This window comes from Trichomycterus rosablanca, chromosome 17 (genome assembly GCF_030014385.1).
Source record: "Trichomycterus rosablanca isolate fTriRos1 chromosome 17, fTriRos1.hap1, whole genome shotgun sequence".
NCBI classification, from domain to species: domain Eukaryota; kingdom Metazoa; phylum Chordata; class Actinopteri; order Siluriformes; family Trichomycteridae; genus Trichomycterus; species Trichomycterus rosablanca.
In genome coordinates, this window is record NC_086004.1 from 6,693,357 (window position 1) to 6,706,846 (window position 13,490).

Genomic DNA, 13,490 nt, shown 5'->3' on the forward strand with positions numbered 1-13,490 from the left:
TTTCTCTCACTTAACTCGCACTTTTGCCTTTCTTCTTTTTTTGTTGGATCGAAATGAGCCCCTTCAAAAACTGTCAATCTTTGGATTTGGCTTGACGCGTCTTCTTCTACATGCCAAGTCTTTCTAATCACAGCGACATAAAATTGCCACCCATGTTTCGCCTGAATTCCCTTTTAGACCGAACATATTCACATATTTCTGTATTTTAAATCTGAGGGGATTTGAGGGGGGGGCAGAATGAGTGTCTGCACGCTCCGGCGACGATAGAGAGGCACATTGTGCCCACACAGGGAGGATTTAATTGAGTTTTTTTAAAAATTCATTCAGACCTCCTGTGGCAAAGTTGGCTTTTTCCAACTTTTTGTCAAGCACTAAACTTAAAAGCACAGAATTCGAAACGAGATCAGCAGACTTTACTTTTATGGATAAAAACAACAGCAGGGTTGTTGGTGATTAAGGTCATGCGTCTATGATACGAATATTTTGGTGGTTTTTTACGGGTTTAAATAAAGTAGAACGATTTAGATAACACTATGTTTACATTGATTCTACCGGTCACATTACACATTGTTATTACTCACAAATAAAAACATAGTGGACAATCATGCTAAATGGTTGGCAATTTCAAGTTAGTATTGTAATGAAAAAAGGATTTCGCTGCTGTAGTGATAGCTCAGTGGTCAAGGTACTGGACTAGTAAACAGAAGGTTGCCGGTTCAAGCCCCGCCACCACCAAGTTGCCACTGTTGGGTCCCTGAGCAAGGCCCTTAACCCTCACATGCTCATCGTGTTCCGCTCATTGTGTAAGTCGCTTTGGATAAAAGCGTCTGCTAAATGCTGAAAATGTAAAATGTAAAAATGTAGTGGCACTAAGGCAAAAATACCATAAGTCCAATGAAGGCCATAGGCTGACTAGAGTTGCTCAGCTGTTAAACAGACAAAAATGTGTCTAACCTACAAGCATAATTAATTAGTAACTTTTATTATGCTCTTTTTTTGTTTTAATGTAATATAATAGAGTATGATGATAACACTTTCTATGTAGCAGTGCAACAGAACCTCCTGGAAAGGATTAGTTATTTAGGATATGTCAATAAATTAACCAACAGTTCAGGAACAATGATCCTCCATAAGTGAATGCAAGCATTTTAGCTATTTCACCCTCTACAGTGCATGATATTATTAAGATTTTGTGACAGTGATGCCACAAGCCTATACAGACACACACCTGACTCCAGCAATGACTCTGGTCCAGTATGGTGCACCAGCAATTAGCCGTGGAGAAACATTTGGAGTTTTGCCTGTTTTCTTATGCATGTTACAATTCTATGCAGAAGTTCACTGAAATACCTGATGGCTTCACACCTGCCAGAGGAGACGTATGCTACTATGTGGTTCTTTTTAGGCCAGCATCAATGTTGTACATAAGGCAGAGATTAAAAATGTAGTGGGTGGATACATTTTTTATGTCTAAACTGTAAATAATAAAGAAATATGGTTCAGGAAATTCAGGGAAAAAATCTTATAGCCCTCTAGATAATTTACTTGTTTTGTTGGACTGCATGACTTGCATGCCATCCATGCATAATTTTAGACAGCCCCCGAGACCTACCATGGCTCTAATGCTACCCAGCTGACAGTATGTGACAGCTGGTACAGTCTGATCTCTGTAGATACGTCCTGATGTATACATAGAACCATGGCATGAAAGGTATTCCACATGCTGCATTCCTCTCCTTCCTGGTCTTTACATTTGTGCACCAGCCTAGTTATATAGCAGGACGTGTAATGATTCAGCAGTATACAGTAGATCCTACTGTTTTGACAGATTTTTTCTGTCTAAATTTACCTTTATGACATAATCCAGAGTGTAGTTTACCCTGAGGTTAAGAGAGCTTTGTGTGTCTGTATGAATGTGAGCAACATTCTGAAAATGGAAGTATTTAAAAAATATCTGACAGACTGGAGACGTAGCACTGTTCGAATTTCAGACCTATTTGAGATTTAAATGAGTTTAGACTCAGCATGTGTTGTCTTAAACAGAGGAGTGACAATATCATGTTCAGTTCATATTACGTTGCATCATAAAAGTCATAAAGGCTCCATTATTATTTATTCTAGGTACAGATTGTGGGGTTGCTTGGATTTTAATATGTGAAATTGAAGATTTGGAATAGGTTGTCCAACAAGTTCATGGTTAGCTGTCCATATAATTTGTGCCAATACTTATAAATAAATTTGTATTTCTTAAATAACAAAAAAACACCTGTGAAACCCCGTATTTGATGGGGCTAAATACGTTTCTATAATTACATGTTTACTTTAAATAGTACATCTGTTTAAAAAATCTCTAATCCAGGTGTATCAGGTGACATAAGAGGACAGTTGATTATGTAAAGCATGTCAGCTATGTAATGCATGTTAGCACAGCAATTCAAAAAATGTCTTACTTCACAGCTGTCATTACTTTGTCATCTCTGCACTGCTATCAGCCAGCCCGGCGTCTACACAGACATCACTGGCTATGTCTGAGGGGCGACCAAACCTCTATAATGTCTTTCACTGCATCCCTGACCAGGATAAAATGAAATGACATGAATACACTTTTTATTAAGCAAGCAATCAGAAAATTTCTAATTTGGCTAATTTAAGCAAGAGCAAAATATTACAAACCTTGGACATATAATTTGATATAATAATACCCACATGTAATCTTTTACTTTCCTTTTTTCTTCTTTTCATGGAATTTCTTAATCATATCAAGTTTAGTAATGCATCATTTCCCTCCATGAAACGAACATTTCATGTTCTTATTAAAAAATTGCAACCCAAACTGTTACTTGGTCTGTTTGTAGAATAACCTTTAAAGCCTTGGGATTATCCAGATGCCTAGGGCTCAACATATGAGAACAGGTCTGATTAAACACAAGTCTGGATGTGTTTAAATAGTGAAGATTAATTTTAGTTAAAGCTGGCTTTAGTTTAGCTAAAGTGTGGGTAGTTAATTGGTAACAGGGCTGCACAGTGGCTCAGTGGGTGGCACTGTCACCTCACAGCAAGAAGGTCCTGGGTTTGATTCCCAGGTGGAGTAGTGAGTCGAGTTTGCATGTTCTCCCCATGTCCATGTGGTTTTCCTCTGGGGGCTCCTGTTTCCTCTTACAGTCTGAAGACATGCAGTCAGGTTAACTGGAGATGCTAACGTCTCCCTTGGTATGTGTGTACTGAGTAACAAAGAGGGCAAACCATAAACATGCAACAGGTTAGCTGACTGTCCTTAGTCGCCTCTGGGAGTGAGTGTGTCATTGTGCAATGGACTGGCTCCATCTCCAGGCTGTGATTCTACATCGACCAGAGCTAGACCTGCAGCGACCCTGACCAGGATGAACTGTTTAGGAAAAACAATTGAAAAGGAGGAGTCAGCTGTGTATCGGCCATGAATTAATGCTTGTTTTTGATTTGGATTTTAGTTAGAAAGCTAATATTTAGTTAGAGAGACACGTTTCTAGTTCCAGTGCACCGACATCAGTGACTGAATCTGCACTGTGATTTATGAGTGCGAATTATTAAACGTTATTTTGATGTTGTACCAGTTTGCATGTGATATTTTGTCTATGATGTTGTATACGATGGTTTCCATGTGCGGATGATTTGGGGGATTTATTTTGTGTTGTTTTGTGCACATGGACCTGAACATGACTTCTATCCTCCTTCGGTTCAATGTTTGGTAGTGGGAATGATGCAAGGGGATAGCTCACCCGCAAAGCCCGCCTACATCATTATCTTATTGCTGATTGGCTAAACGGGGTAGGAATCTCTTCTGTGATTGGTTGCTTGACAGTTTTGGGTTTGTTGGTGCAACTGCATACACAGAGTAGGCAGCCACGTTGACAGTGGGGAGTAATCTTAATGATTTAAACTGTAAACTGGAGCTTTACTGATAATAACAGTGTGATTGATTTGATCTTATCAGGGAGCTGTAAAGGTAAGTGATTCAGATCATCTGCTGCTGGGAAACGGTTTTTATCTAGTTCATGTCTTTATTATGCTAATGATGCTACACGTGCTACAAAGTAACAACAGCTACTGTATATACTGTGTTACTGTAAAGGTTAAATGCAGCTGATACTAATGATTTGTATTTTACAATACGTGTTCATTATTAAGCAGTTTAGGCAGAAAATAATGCACTAATTTATAATTTACAGCTGTTGGATAGACAAGTTTTGGGTTTAACTGAATGTTGGCTCAGTACAAAGCTTGTAATTTTGCATTATTCCAGACTATTAACAGCCTGTTGTAAATCCTGTTACATTTACATTTTTAGCATTTAGCAGACGATTTTATCCAAAGCGACTTACAGTACTGGGACAGTGTACTGTCTGAGCAATTGAGGGTTAGGGGCCTTGCTCAAGGGCCCAACAGCAGGAACCTGGCAGTGATGAGGCTTAAACCAGCGACCTTGTGAATACTAGTCCAGTACCTTAACCACTAGGCTACAACTGCCAACTGTAACATTTCTCCAAGCAAAACATTAGTTTAAAGATTAGGGATCTTCCTTTTGTTTTATATTTCACAATTATGTAATATTATATGTCACATTAGAAAAGGAGATGGACAAGGCTGGATTCTTTCATCGTTCCAGTTTGTACGCTGAACACATAATGAGAAACAGGACTGCAGGAAGATAGTCAAGGGTTCAAAATTGGAACATTACACTCAACTAAAAAAACAGGATGACATGAAGGCCCTTTTAAGAACAGTTAAAGAGTGAAGATATAAAACAAATAAGTTCAACATTATTAGAGAAGGTGAAGAATAAAGGAACTGAAAAGTTGTAATATTTGTCTTCCAAACAAAGATCAGAATCCTGTGGTCTATCCATGGTTCTTCTTAGATAAAGCTAGACAATAAAAACAGGACTGAAAGAAAATCAATGTCTTTGAAATGTGGTGCTAATGAAGACTTTTGAGAGGCCCATTTAAACCAAACATGCCATTTGAAACCCAGTTAACCAAACTGAAGAGCTTAAATTTTGAACACATAATGAAAAAAAATTATTCACTGGAAGATACAATCATGCTTAGAAGAGGTAAAGGTAGAAGTTAAAAGAGGAAAAGGACAGCAGGCAACAAGATGAATGAATACAATTAGAGAAACCAAACACAAGCCATTAAGAAGCCTAAAGAGCCAAACAGAAGGGAGGATGTTCTGGAGAAATGTTATCCATATTGTTAAAATGTTAATTTTAATAATATTCATGCTCGTATTTTGTATTCCAGAAAACAGAATGAGTGTTGGCTTCATTGGAGCAGGTCAGTTGGCCCATGCCTTGGTGAAGGGCCTCACTGCTGCAGGTAAGATAATGGTGACCTTGACCCAAACTTTTTTTTTATCACACACAGAAGCTTATTTACATATTTAACTCTGACCTTGAACTATCCAATTTAAAATGTAGAACATTTATTATACATGGCTTCTATTTTACAGGTTTGATTAAGAAATGCTGTTTTTGGGTTCCTTTGTAGTGTTCATCTGCTCTTACCTATCTGTTTTTCTGTCATGCCTCTCTCAGGTGTAATTGCAGCTCACCGGATCACGGCCAGCTCCCCAGATACAGATCTACCAACAGTGTCCGGACTCAGGGTCAGTGTGTTCTGTTTTAGTAGGTCTCTCTCTCTCTCTCTCTTTGTGTGTTTAAAGAGCACTGAGTGACTTCTGTGAACCATGAATGTTGTTCATTTATCTGATAAGTAACTTCTGGGCAAACAAAACAACTTCCACCAATGGCTGCACTGTATTGTTTAATGTTAATAGGTCATGATGCAACAAGACAAATGCAGCATGAAGTTAATTGTCAGATGTTGGCAAGAGCAGTAGTGACACAGCGAGTGTTGTGTAAAACAGGTTTGAAACTAGGTGTTTCTACTGTTTCTACTGCTTTTAACATGACAAAATTACCCTATCAAAGGAACGAGCTAAACGTGCCAGTGTGTCCAAATAAATGCCATGTCAAGTCTGTAAACAATCATTAACATCCAAATTCACTTGGTCTCGAAGAAGTCTAAGGGTTTAAAAACATTACTCAATGCCAACTCAAGTACTCTTATTGTCTTAAGTACCCGAGGCTGTTTGTAGCAGCGTGGCCTGGAAGACACCCTGCACACAAAACAGTTAAGAGCTAAGAGCTAAAACAGAGCTAAGAGGTTTTGTAACTGGACTGTAGACATCTGACATGATCAGATTCGATTATTGCTTATCAGTTATTAGTATATAATAGACTAATATACATTGTTGTCAAGCATCTTTACAGTGAGACAAACCGAATGAAAGAAATGGTGAAATTAAAAAGCTTTTTGAATTGTCCATTTACTGGAAGAGCTAAATTGACATGGACTGTCTAATTATCTAAAGGCACTGGTGGAATCATTACCTGATTAAATATTAAGGGGCTGTGTCTATATAATACTGTTTCAGAAAATGGGGGTGAACTTTACAACCAGCAATAAGGAAACGGCCAACAAGAGCGATGTTCTTTTTCTGGCCGTCAAGCCTCACATCATCCCGTTTGTCCTGGATGAAATCGGACCAGATATTGAGGACAGGCACCTGATCATTTCCTGTGCTGCTGGAGTCACCATCAGCTCCATTGAGAAGGTTTGAGATAACAATAATGTCATTGTAAATTCATACTTCAGTTAAAACAACAGCAATTTTTATGCAGTTTCCCCCATTTTCCTAGTCATGTTTGAATACCTGATTTCGCTTCCTCCACTGCTCCAGACCTTTATTCCTGATTGAGGAGGGTTGTGACTAACACACTCTCCATTTGACAATCATGTGGTAGCCGACTGCTCCTTTTTACCCTCATGAGGCAGGTTCATATGGAGATCCTCGCGAGATTAAGATGTCAGCTCTGGTGTGCTAGTGTGCTAGATTTTACATGATCTTATATTACTAACTCCTCTTTTTTCATCCTAATCCACAGAAATTACTGCAGTACCGCACTGACCCCAAGGTGATCCGCTGCATGACCAACACCCCGGTGGTGGTGCGAGAGGGTGCCACGGTGTACGCCACAGGTACACACGCTGAGGTGGAGGACGGGAAGCTCCTGGAGCAGCTGATGGCCAGTGTGGGATTCTGTACAGAGGTGGAGGAGGATCTGATCGATGCCGTAACAGGACTCAGTGGCAGTGGGCCGGCTTACGTGAGTGTAACAGTCACACTGAAGTTTTGCGGTTCTTTAAAATTATGAGGCAGCAGTCTGAACATGGCTTAGGAATTCATGCACTATGTAGCGAAAAGTATTTAGACACCTGACCATGAGCTTGTTGGACATCCCATTTAAAAAACAAATGGTATTATAATAGAATGACCTCTATGTCAGCTTTTCAGCTATAACAACTACTCTTCTGAGAAGCCTTTCTCACAAGACATTAAAGTATGTCTGTGGGAATTTGTGGCCATTCAGTCACATTTGTAAACCACCAGTACTGTGGATTTTTTGCAAGTTTGCTGCTCAGTGGCACAGTCAGCTGCATGCGGTTTTGCCGCATATCATGTAAAAGGCTTATATGTTGCCTCGCAGTGAAGTAAGCGCAAAACCACCTTAGTTGCATGCCGAGCTGGAGTCAATTAAATGGATGCTAATGTTAACCAGTTATGTAGATAAGCTGATATTATTTAAATTAATCACATTGAATCCAAAGATTTATGTATAAACAGGTAAGACTGCTAATCCATGCTGTTTATTGAGGTGAGTATTACTTCTGTTTATATGGTTCCAGGCATTTACAGCTCTTGATGCTCTTGCTGATGGTGGGGTGAAGATGGGTCTGCCCAGAAGACTGGCTGTGAGACTAGGAGCACAGGCCTTGCTGGTATGTAGAAGTAAAACTATTCACACAGCTTTTTACAAGAATTACATCATTCTTACTGCATTCTAAAATCATTCCCTTTTGGGTTTATGAATAAAAGTTATGATGATTGTTCTTTTTCCAAGGGTTTTGGATTCATAACTCACAGAACAAATCTATTTGTGTTTTGCTCAGTGATATGAATTGCTTGCACAACATTTACTGTCTTGCTTTTTTTTTTATTCATTATATTATTTGTACATAAATTTGCATTAATTCAATAAAAGTATATTTAAAATCAGTACTTGTTTAGCATGCAACGTCTAAGTTGTACAATACTAATATTCATCAGTGTTGTAGTCAAAACCTAGACATTTTTTAAATGATCAAGCTCTGGCGGCACGATGGCTCTATGGATAGCACCTTCGCCTCACAGCAAGAAGGTCCTGGGTTCAATCCCCAGGTGGGGCGGTCCGGGTCCTTTCTGTGTGGAGTTTGTGCATGTTCTCCCCGTGTCTGTGTGGGTTTCCTCTGGGAGCTCCGGTTTCCTCCAACAGTCCAAAGACATGCAAGTGAAGTGAGTTGGAGATACAAAATTGTCCATGACTGTGTTTGACATTAAACTTGTGAACTAATCTTGTGTAACGGGTAACTACCATTTCTGTCATGAATGTAAAAGTTTGTAAAACATGACCTTTAAATCCTAATAAACAAATACAGTAAATAAATAAATGATCAAGATCAAACGAAGAGCTATAACACTGAGACTCCACAATCACTTTTTATGTCTATAAGATTATTTACATTTCTATCTTCATTAAACTAAATCCACAGTATATTAGAAACGCCCCCATGTTCTCCTGCCTTACAGTAATAGCATCATTTATCCTGAATCACATACTACTGTAATTAAATAGTGTGTCTAATAAGTGCAGAACCACAGTGTAATTAGCACTGATTCACAAATGTGGGCAAGCTAGATGATGTGTTGGCTGACTGTGTGGATGTATAGTAAGGAGACAGATAGCTTAGCTAAGCAAGATTACACTCAGTTAACAAACCACTTTTGGCAGAATTTGCCTTAAAGACCATAGACCAGTTCCATTTAAATTTAGGAAAAAACACCTTTGATCTACAACAAACGAGAAGGATTGTAGCAAAACAGGCTCAGGAACCACAAGCATTTATTACAGTATAGTGAAGAGTGTTATAATTATAGTGCTTTGATCTCGGCTGTCTCTGGTCACGTTTGTTTTCTTGATAACGTACACGCCCGCTTAACAAAACAAGTGGAGGAAACTGGACAGACTGTTCAACTGTTACAATCAAATCTTGCTAACGTGTACATTATAAAACATCCTGTGTTTGTTTCCTTCCTCAGGGTGCTGCTAAGATGCTGCTGGACTCTGAGCAACATCCAGGCCAGTTAAAGGACAATGTGTGTTCACCAGGTGGCGCCACCATCCACGCCCTGCACTTTCTGGAGAGCGGAGGCTTCCGAAGCCTGCTTATCAACGCAGTGGAGGCATCATGTATCAGGACAAAGTATGTTCACTGTGTTTATCCTCAGAGTGGCTATAGACAGAGAGATTCAGAGTTCAGCAATGACTCCAAAATGTTCACTGACCAGTTTTTTTTTTAATGTTCCAGTGATTATTAATGAAATTTTTCTGGTATTTAGTTCATTGTTAATATGACTAAACTAACATCATAATATTTATATTTTTGCCCTGAAAAGCTGATAGCGTTGGTGCCACACAGGTCAAGAAACCTGGTTTTGATACTCACCTCAGATGTGGAGAATTTGGCTTTTTCTTATCATGTGGGTTTCCTTTTGCTTTAATCTATCAAAATTATGACAAAAAGTAGGTTGGCTATTCAAATTTGTTCTTAGATATAAGTGAGCGAGTGATTGTGATGTCCTCCAGTAGACTGGCTGTACACCGTTTTACCCAAAACCCCTTTCATTACATTACATCATAAAGCACATGCTACATAGTGTAACATTTGATGCCTGGAATGAATTTCACGGAGTAAAAATGGAAAAATATGGATCAGATCTGAATCCAGCTATTTCAGTTCACTCCTCTGAGTCAAGCAACAGAAAGTGTTAGTCATATCGCTAATTCAAAATCTGTTCAGTGCACACTCTGCATCTTCGTCACTTGTGATTGTTAAACACTTTGATTTGGCCAGTGCCAGCACAAATTACAGTGGTACCTTGAAACTTGACATCAGTTGGTTCTGGGACTGGTGATGAGTTTTAAAGACATTGAGTTTCAAGGTATTTTTTTCCCATAAGGATCAATGGGAAACCTGCTGAACAAAGCTGCCATTCATTGTTAATTTGAAATTACATTTTTAAAAACATTTAAGGCTGAACACATCGAATTTAAGGGAATGTACAAATTTCTCCCTGAAGTGCATCGAGTTTTAAATATTTCGAGTTTAGGGGACGTCGAGTTACAAGGTACCACTGTAGATTGTGCTGGCACCTGCCAAATCAGTGTTCAAAAGTTCATTTATAGTTTGTCCCTCCAATGTACAGATATTTTTTTTATGTTTTTGTACAATGTTGTGATTGAGTTGGGTGTAAGGGGGGGTCATTTAATTTCGTTTCGTTTTCTTTTTTACCACTGCTTTATTCTGGTCAGGTTCATTAACTTAAATAACCTCAGTTGAATATGAAGAATAAACTCTAAATAGAATAAATAGGGAAAACGATGATTTTTGTGTTTTTTTGACTGCTGCCTGAGGAGTGGTATTAAAATTTGTTTTTATGGTTTCTGGCAGAAGAAAAATCAGGATCCGGTGTTTATATTCCACATTCTTTGCAGTAGCACGAGTAATAAAATTGAAATGAACACTTCTTGTTGTTTGTTTTTAGGGAGCTGCAGTTCTTGGCTGATCAGGAGAAGATTTCCCCCGCTGCCATTAAGAAAACCACACTGGACAAGGTTATGCAGCAACCTGGTGTCACTGCCAACACAGTGGGCACCAATAGCAGAGTCAACCTTTTTAACAACCGGAGTGGAATTAAGAAATAAGAAAATGAAAAAACATCTCTCTCACTCTCACACACACACACAAACAAAGATTTGCATCTTTCGCCAGATGTTGTTCAAGCTATTCTGATACATTTAATAGGTGGGTGTGATATCTGTACACACATAAACACACACATGTATGACAGAAGTGCATTTCCAGCATGTTGGCTGTCGCCTCATGCTTCTCTACAGCAGCAGACAGTTAACTCTCTCAGGTTCAGCATCAGATGTTACAAGCAGCAAATGCTACATGGGAAAGTACCTTTAAATTGTAAAAAAATTTTTTTGCATATTTGTTATATTAAAACAGAATTTGTTTAAATCTGTTTAACACCCAAAACCATCAGCATTGTATGTAATCAGGCATGATTCTAATTATAAATTTTTTTTCTATTTTTCTTTTTATAAGCATTAAATACAAATGGATAACAAATTACAGGAACTTAACTCAGTGTGTTTTAGTAAGATACTGGCCTGCCACAAGCTGCCAGATCAGCTTTAATGCACTTTGTTATAGATTTAATGGGTTTGATGTTGGTTTTGAAGAGTGCTTCAGTCCAAAAGCTATTTACATTTCGATTTACATTATTTTTATTCTGTCTGCTCGCTCCCTGTGAAAGAGGCATTGGCATCCTAGAAAAAAGAACTACTTCCATCATGATCGTAATGCTTCATAATATTATTCAGGTGACTCATTTTTATTAATTTGCAATGAATTTTTACTAAGTGGACCCAAAACATGCCACCAGAATGCCACTCTACCTCTTCAGTAAAGGGAGCAAGCAAAAAAAAGCATGTAGAATTTTCTAGTAGGCCAAGCATTTATTTTGTTTTAAAAACAGCCCCTGGCAACCTAAACCCCAGTGAAGAACCTCTTTCAATTTGAAGGCAGGAGGATCCCCTTGGCAGGATGTTGTTAACTGTGTAATGCAGATCCAGTGTCTATAAGAAAAAAAAAACTGCCCCTGTTGAACACGCCTGCAGTCAGCAAGAATTTACTGTAATATTTTATCATCTGTAGAAGGAAGTACAGATGCAAAATACCAGACGTTAGTGGTCGTTTTTGCAATGTCATGTCTGCTCTGTCAGCACAGTACCAATATACAGTATAAAGCATATTCAGTGCTAAAAACATTTACTATTATATACTTACTGTATTGAAAGCAAATTGCTTTATATGTAAAGTCACTTTAAATAAACATTTTGTGCTGTTTGTTCATTAGTGTCTAAATAAATCTTTAGAATAAAGATAAATCAGATTTCATCAACCAACATCACTTCCTGACCTTAGTAATGCTCTTGTGTCTGAATGAAAGCAGAACATTGCACACAAGTTTCAAAATAGTGGAAATTCTTTAGCACAAGCGTGGAGCTTGTTGGACCAGCTGTGTATTAATATCTTTCATTTTTAATGTGAGGTTTAAGTGAACTTTTACTATCCTGCAGGTATTTGCTAGAAAGGAATTAAAGGTCATTTTCAAGAACCACTAAACACCTTTAATTCAGAGTTTTACTGATGACCCAAGTTTAAAGAAAAATTTGACTTGAGAGATAAAACGAGTTTCAGATTAGGCAGGAAGTTCCATTTATTTGTTCTCAGTGTGTAATTATAGCAAGAGGATTGTATGCATAATTAATAGTTGGCTAATTGAATTAACTGGAAACCTTTCCCTGAAGTCCATTAATCAGACTTACAGGGCAAGTAGTTTGAAGACCCTTTAATAACCTGCACAATTTATCATTTAGCTGCAGTACAAAAGCACCACTTTTACTGCCTTTGCGTTTCAAAATTATTTGGTTAGTATCACTCTGCATATTAAAATCAACTCAGAAGAATTACATGAAAGCGTCATGTTTTACACTTAGGTTCCATTCATGACAGGACAGGTAGTTACACGTTACACATGATTCATCAGTTCAAGTTCACTCTCAAACACCATCACAATCTCGTATCTCCAGTTAACCTAACTTACATGTCTTTCGAAATCGAAAGTAAATATTTCTGGAAAACATTATTAGGCTGAATGATTGATTTAACCCTTCATATTTGTTACGCCACAGCTATATATTGACTGCTTCATCCTGGTCAAACTTACAGACCACTTGTCACAGTTATTAGCAGCCTTTCATTTTGTAATTGGTCTTACCTCTGTAATAGCAACAAGTCTTCTCTTATAATGCTTAATAAGTAAAGAGAAACCAGAGCCAGGAATCCAGCAGCATTCTTTAATATTGTTCAGGCTCTGAGGTAAATAAAAGTTCTGAATTAGAACTAGAATTGTGTAAGCCATTGTATATTGTTTTATGGAACATTCTAAACCATTCAGTCGTTGTGCTATTTCAGTTGCTTGTAAAACTGGATCTGTGGGGCAAACTGTAATCAAAATGCGTAAAGAAAAATGTTGTGCAATAGAGAACTAAGTCTTTGTTTCCTTCCACATTACTTGTAAAACTACCTAACTGGATTGCATAATAAGAATGTATCACTTTTCTTCATCTGCATAACATTTGATCTTTTTTATAGTCGAATTTGTACACCATCAGTTAAACAACATTACATATTAAATTAAAATAAAAAATAAATATA

At 37.9% G+C, this 13,490-nt stretch overlaps 1 protein-coding gene across 1 annotated transcript; it reads left to right on the plus strand.

The window, feature by feature from the left end:
• The first annotated feature begins 3,863 nt into the window (after positions 1-3,863).
• On the plus strand, positions 3,864-12,120 carry pycr1b (pyrroline-5-carboxylate reductase 1b). The gene is made up of 8 exons (XM_063012541.1): positions 3,864-3,982; positions 5,280-5,354; positions 5,573-5,643; positions 6,475-6,654; positions 6,986-7,207; positions 7,788-7,880; positions 9,238-9,401; positions 10,744-12,120. The coding sequence occupies exons 2-8, from the start codon at positions 5,288-5,290 to the stop codon at positions 10,901-10,903; spliced, it is 957 nt and encodes a 318-aa protein (XP_062868611.1). The 5' UTR covers positions 3,864-3,982; positions 5,280-5,287; the 3' UTR covers positions 10,904-12,120.
• The last annotated feature ends 1,370 nt before the right edge of the window (positions 12,121-13,490 follow it).

Bases quoted from the DNA above. Each gene is read 5' to 3' on its own strand.
- pycr1b (XM_063012541.1), top strand. From the start codon at position 5,288: ATGAGTGTTGGCTTCATTGGAGCAGGTCAGTTGGCCCATGCCTTGGTG. The intron at 5,355-5,572 runs GTAAGATAATGG...TGCCTCTCTCAG, and splicing joins GAAGGGCCTCACTGCTGCAG to GTGTAATTGCAGCTCACCGG. The intron at 7,881-9,237 runs GTATGTAGAAGT...TTCCTTCCTCAG, and splicing joins TAGGAGCACAGGCCTTGCTG to GGTGCTGCTAAGATGCTGCT.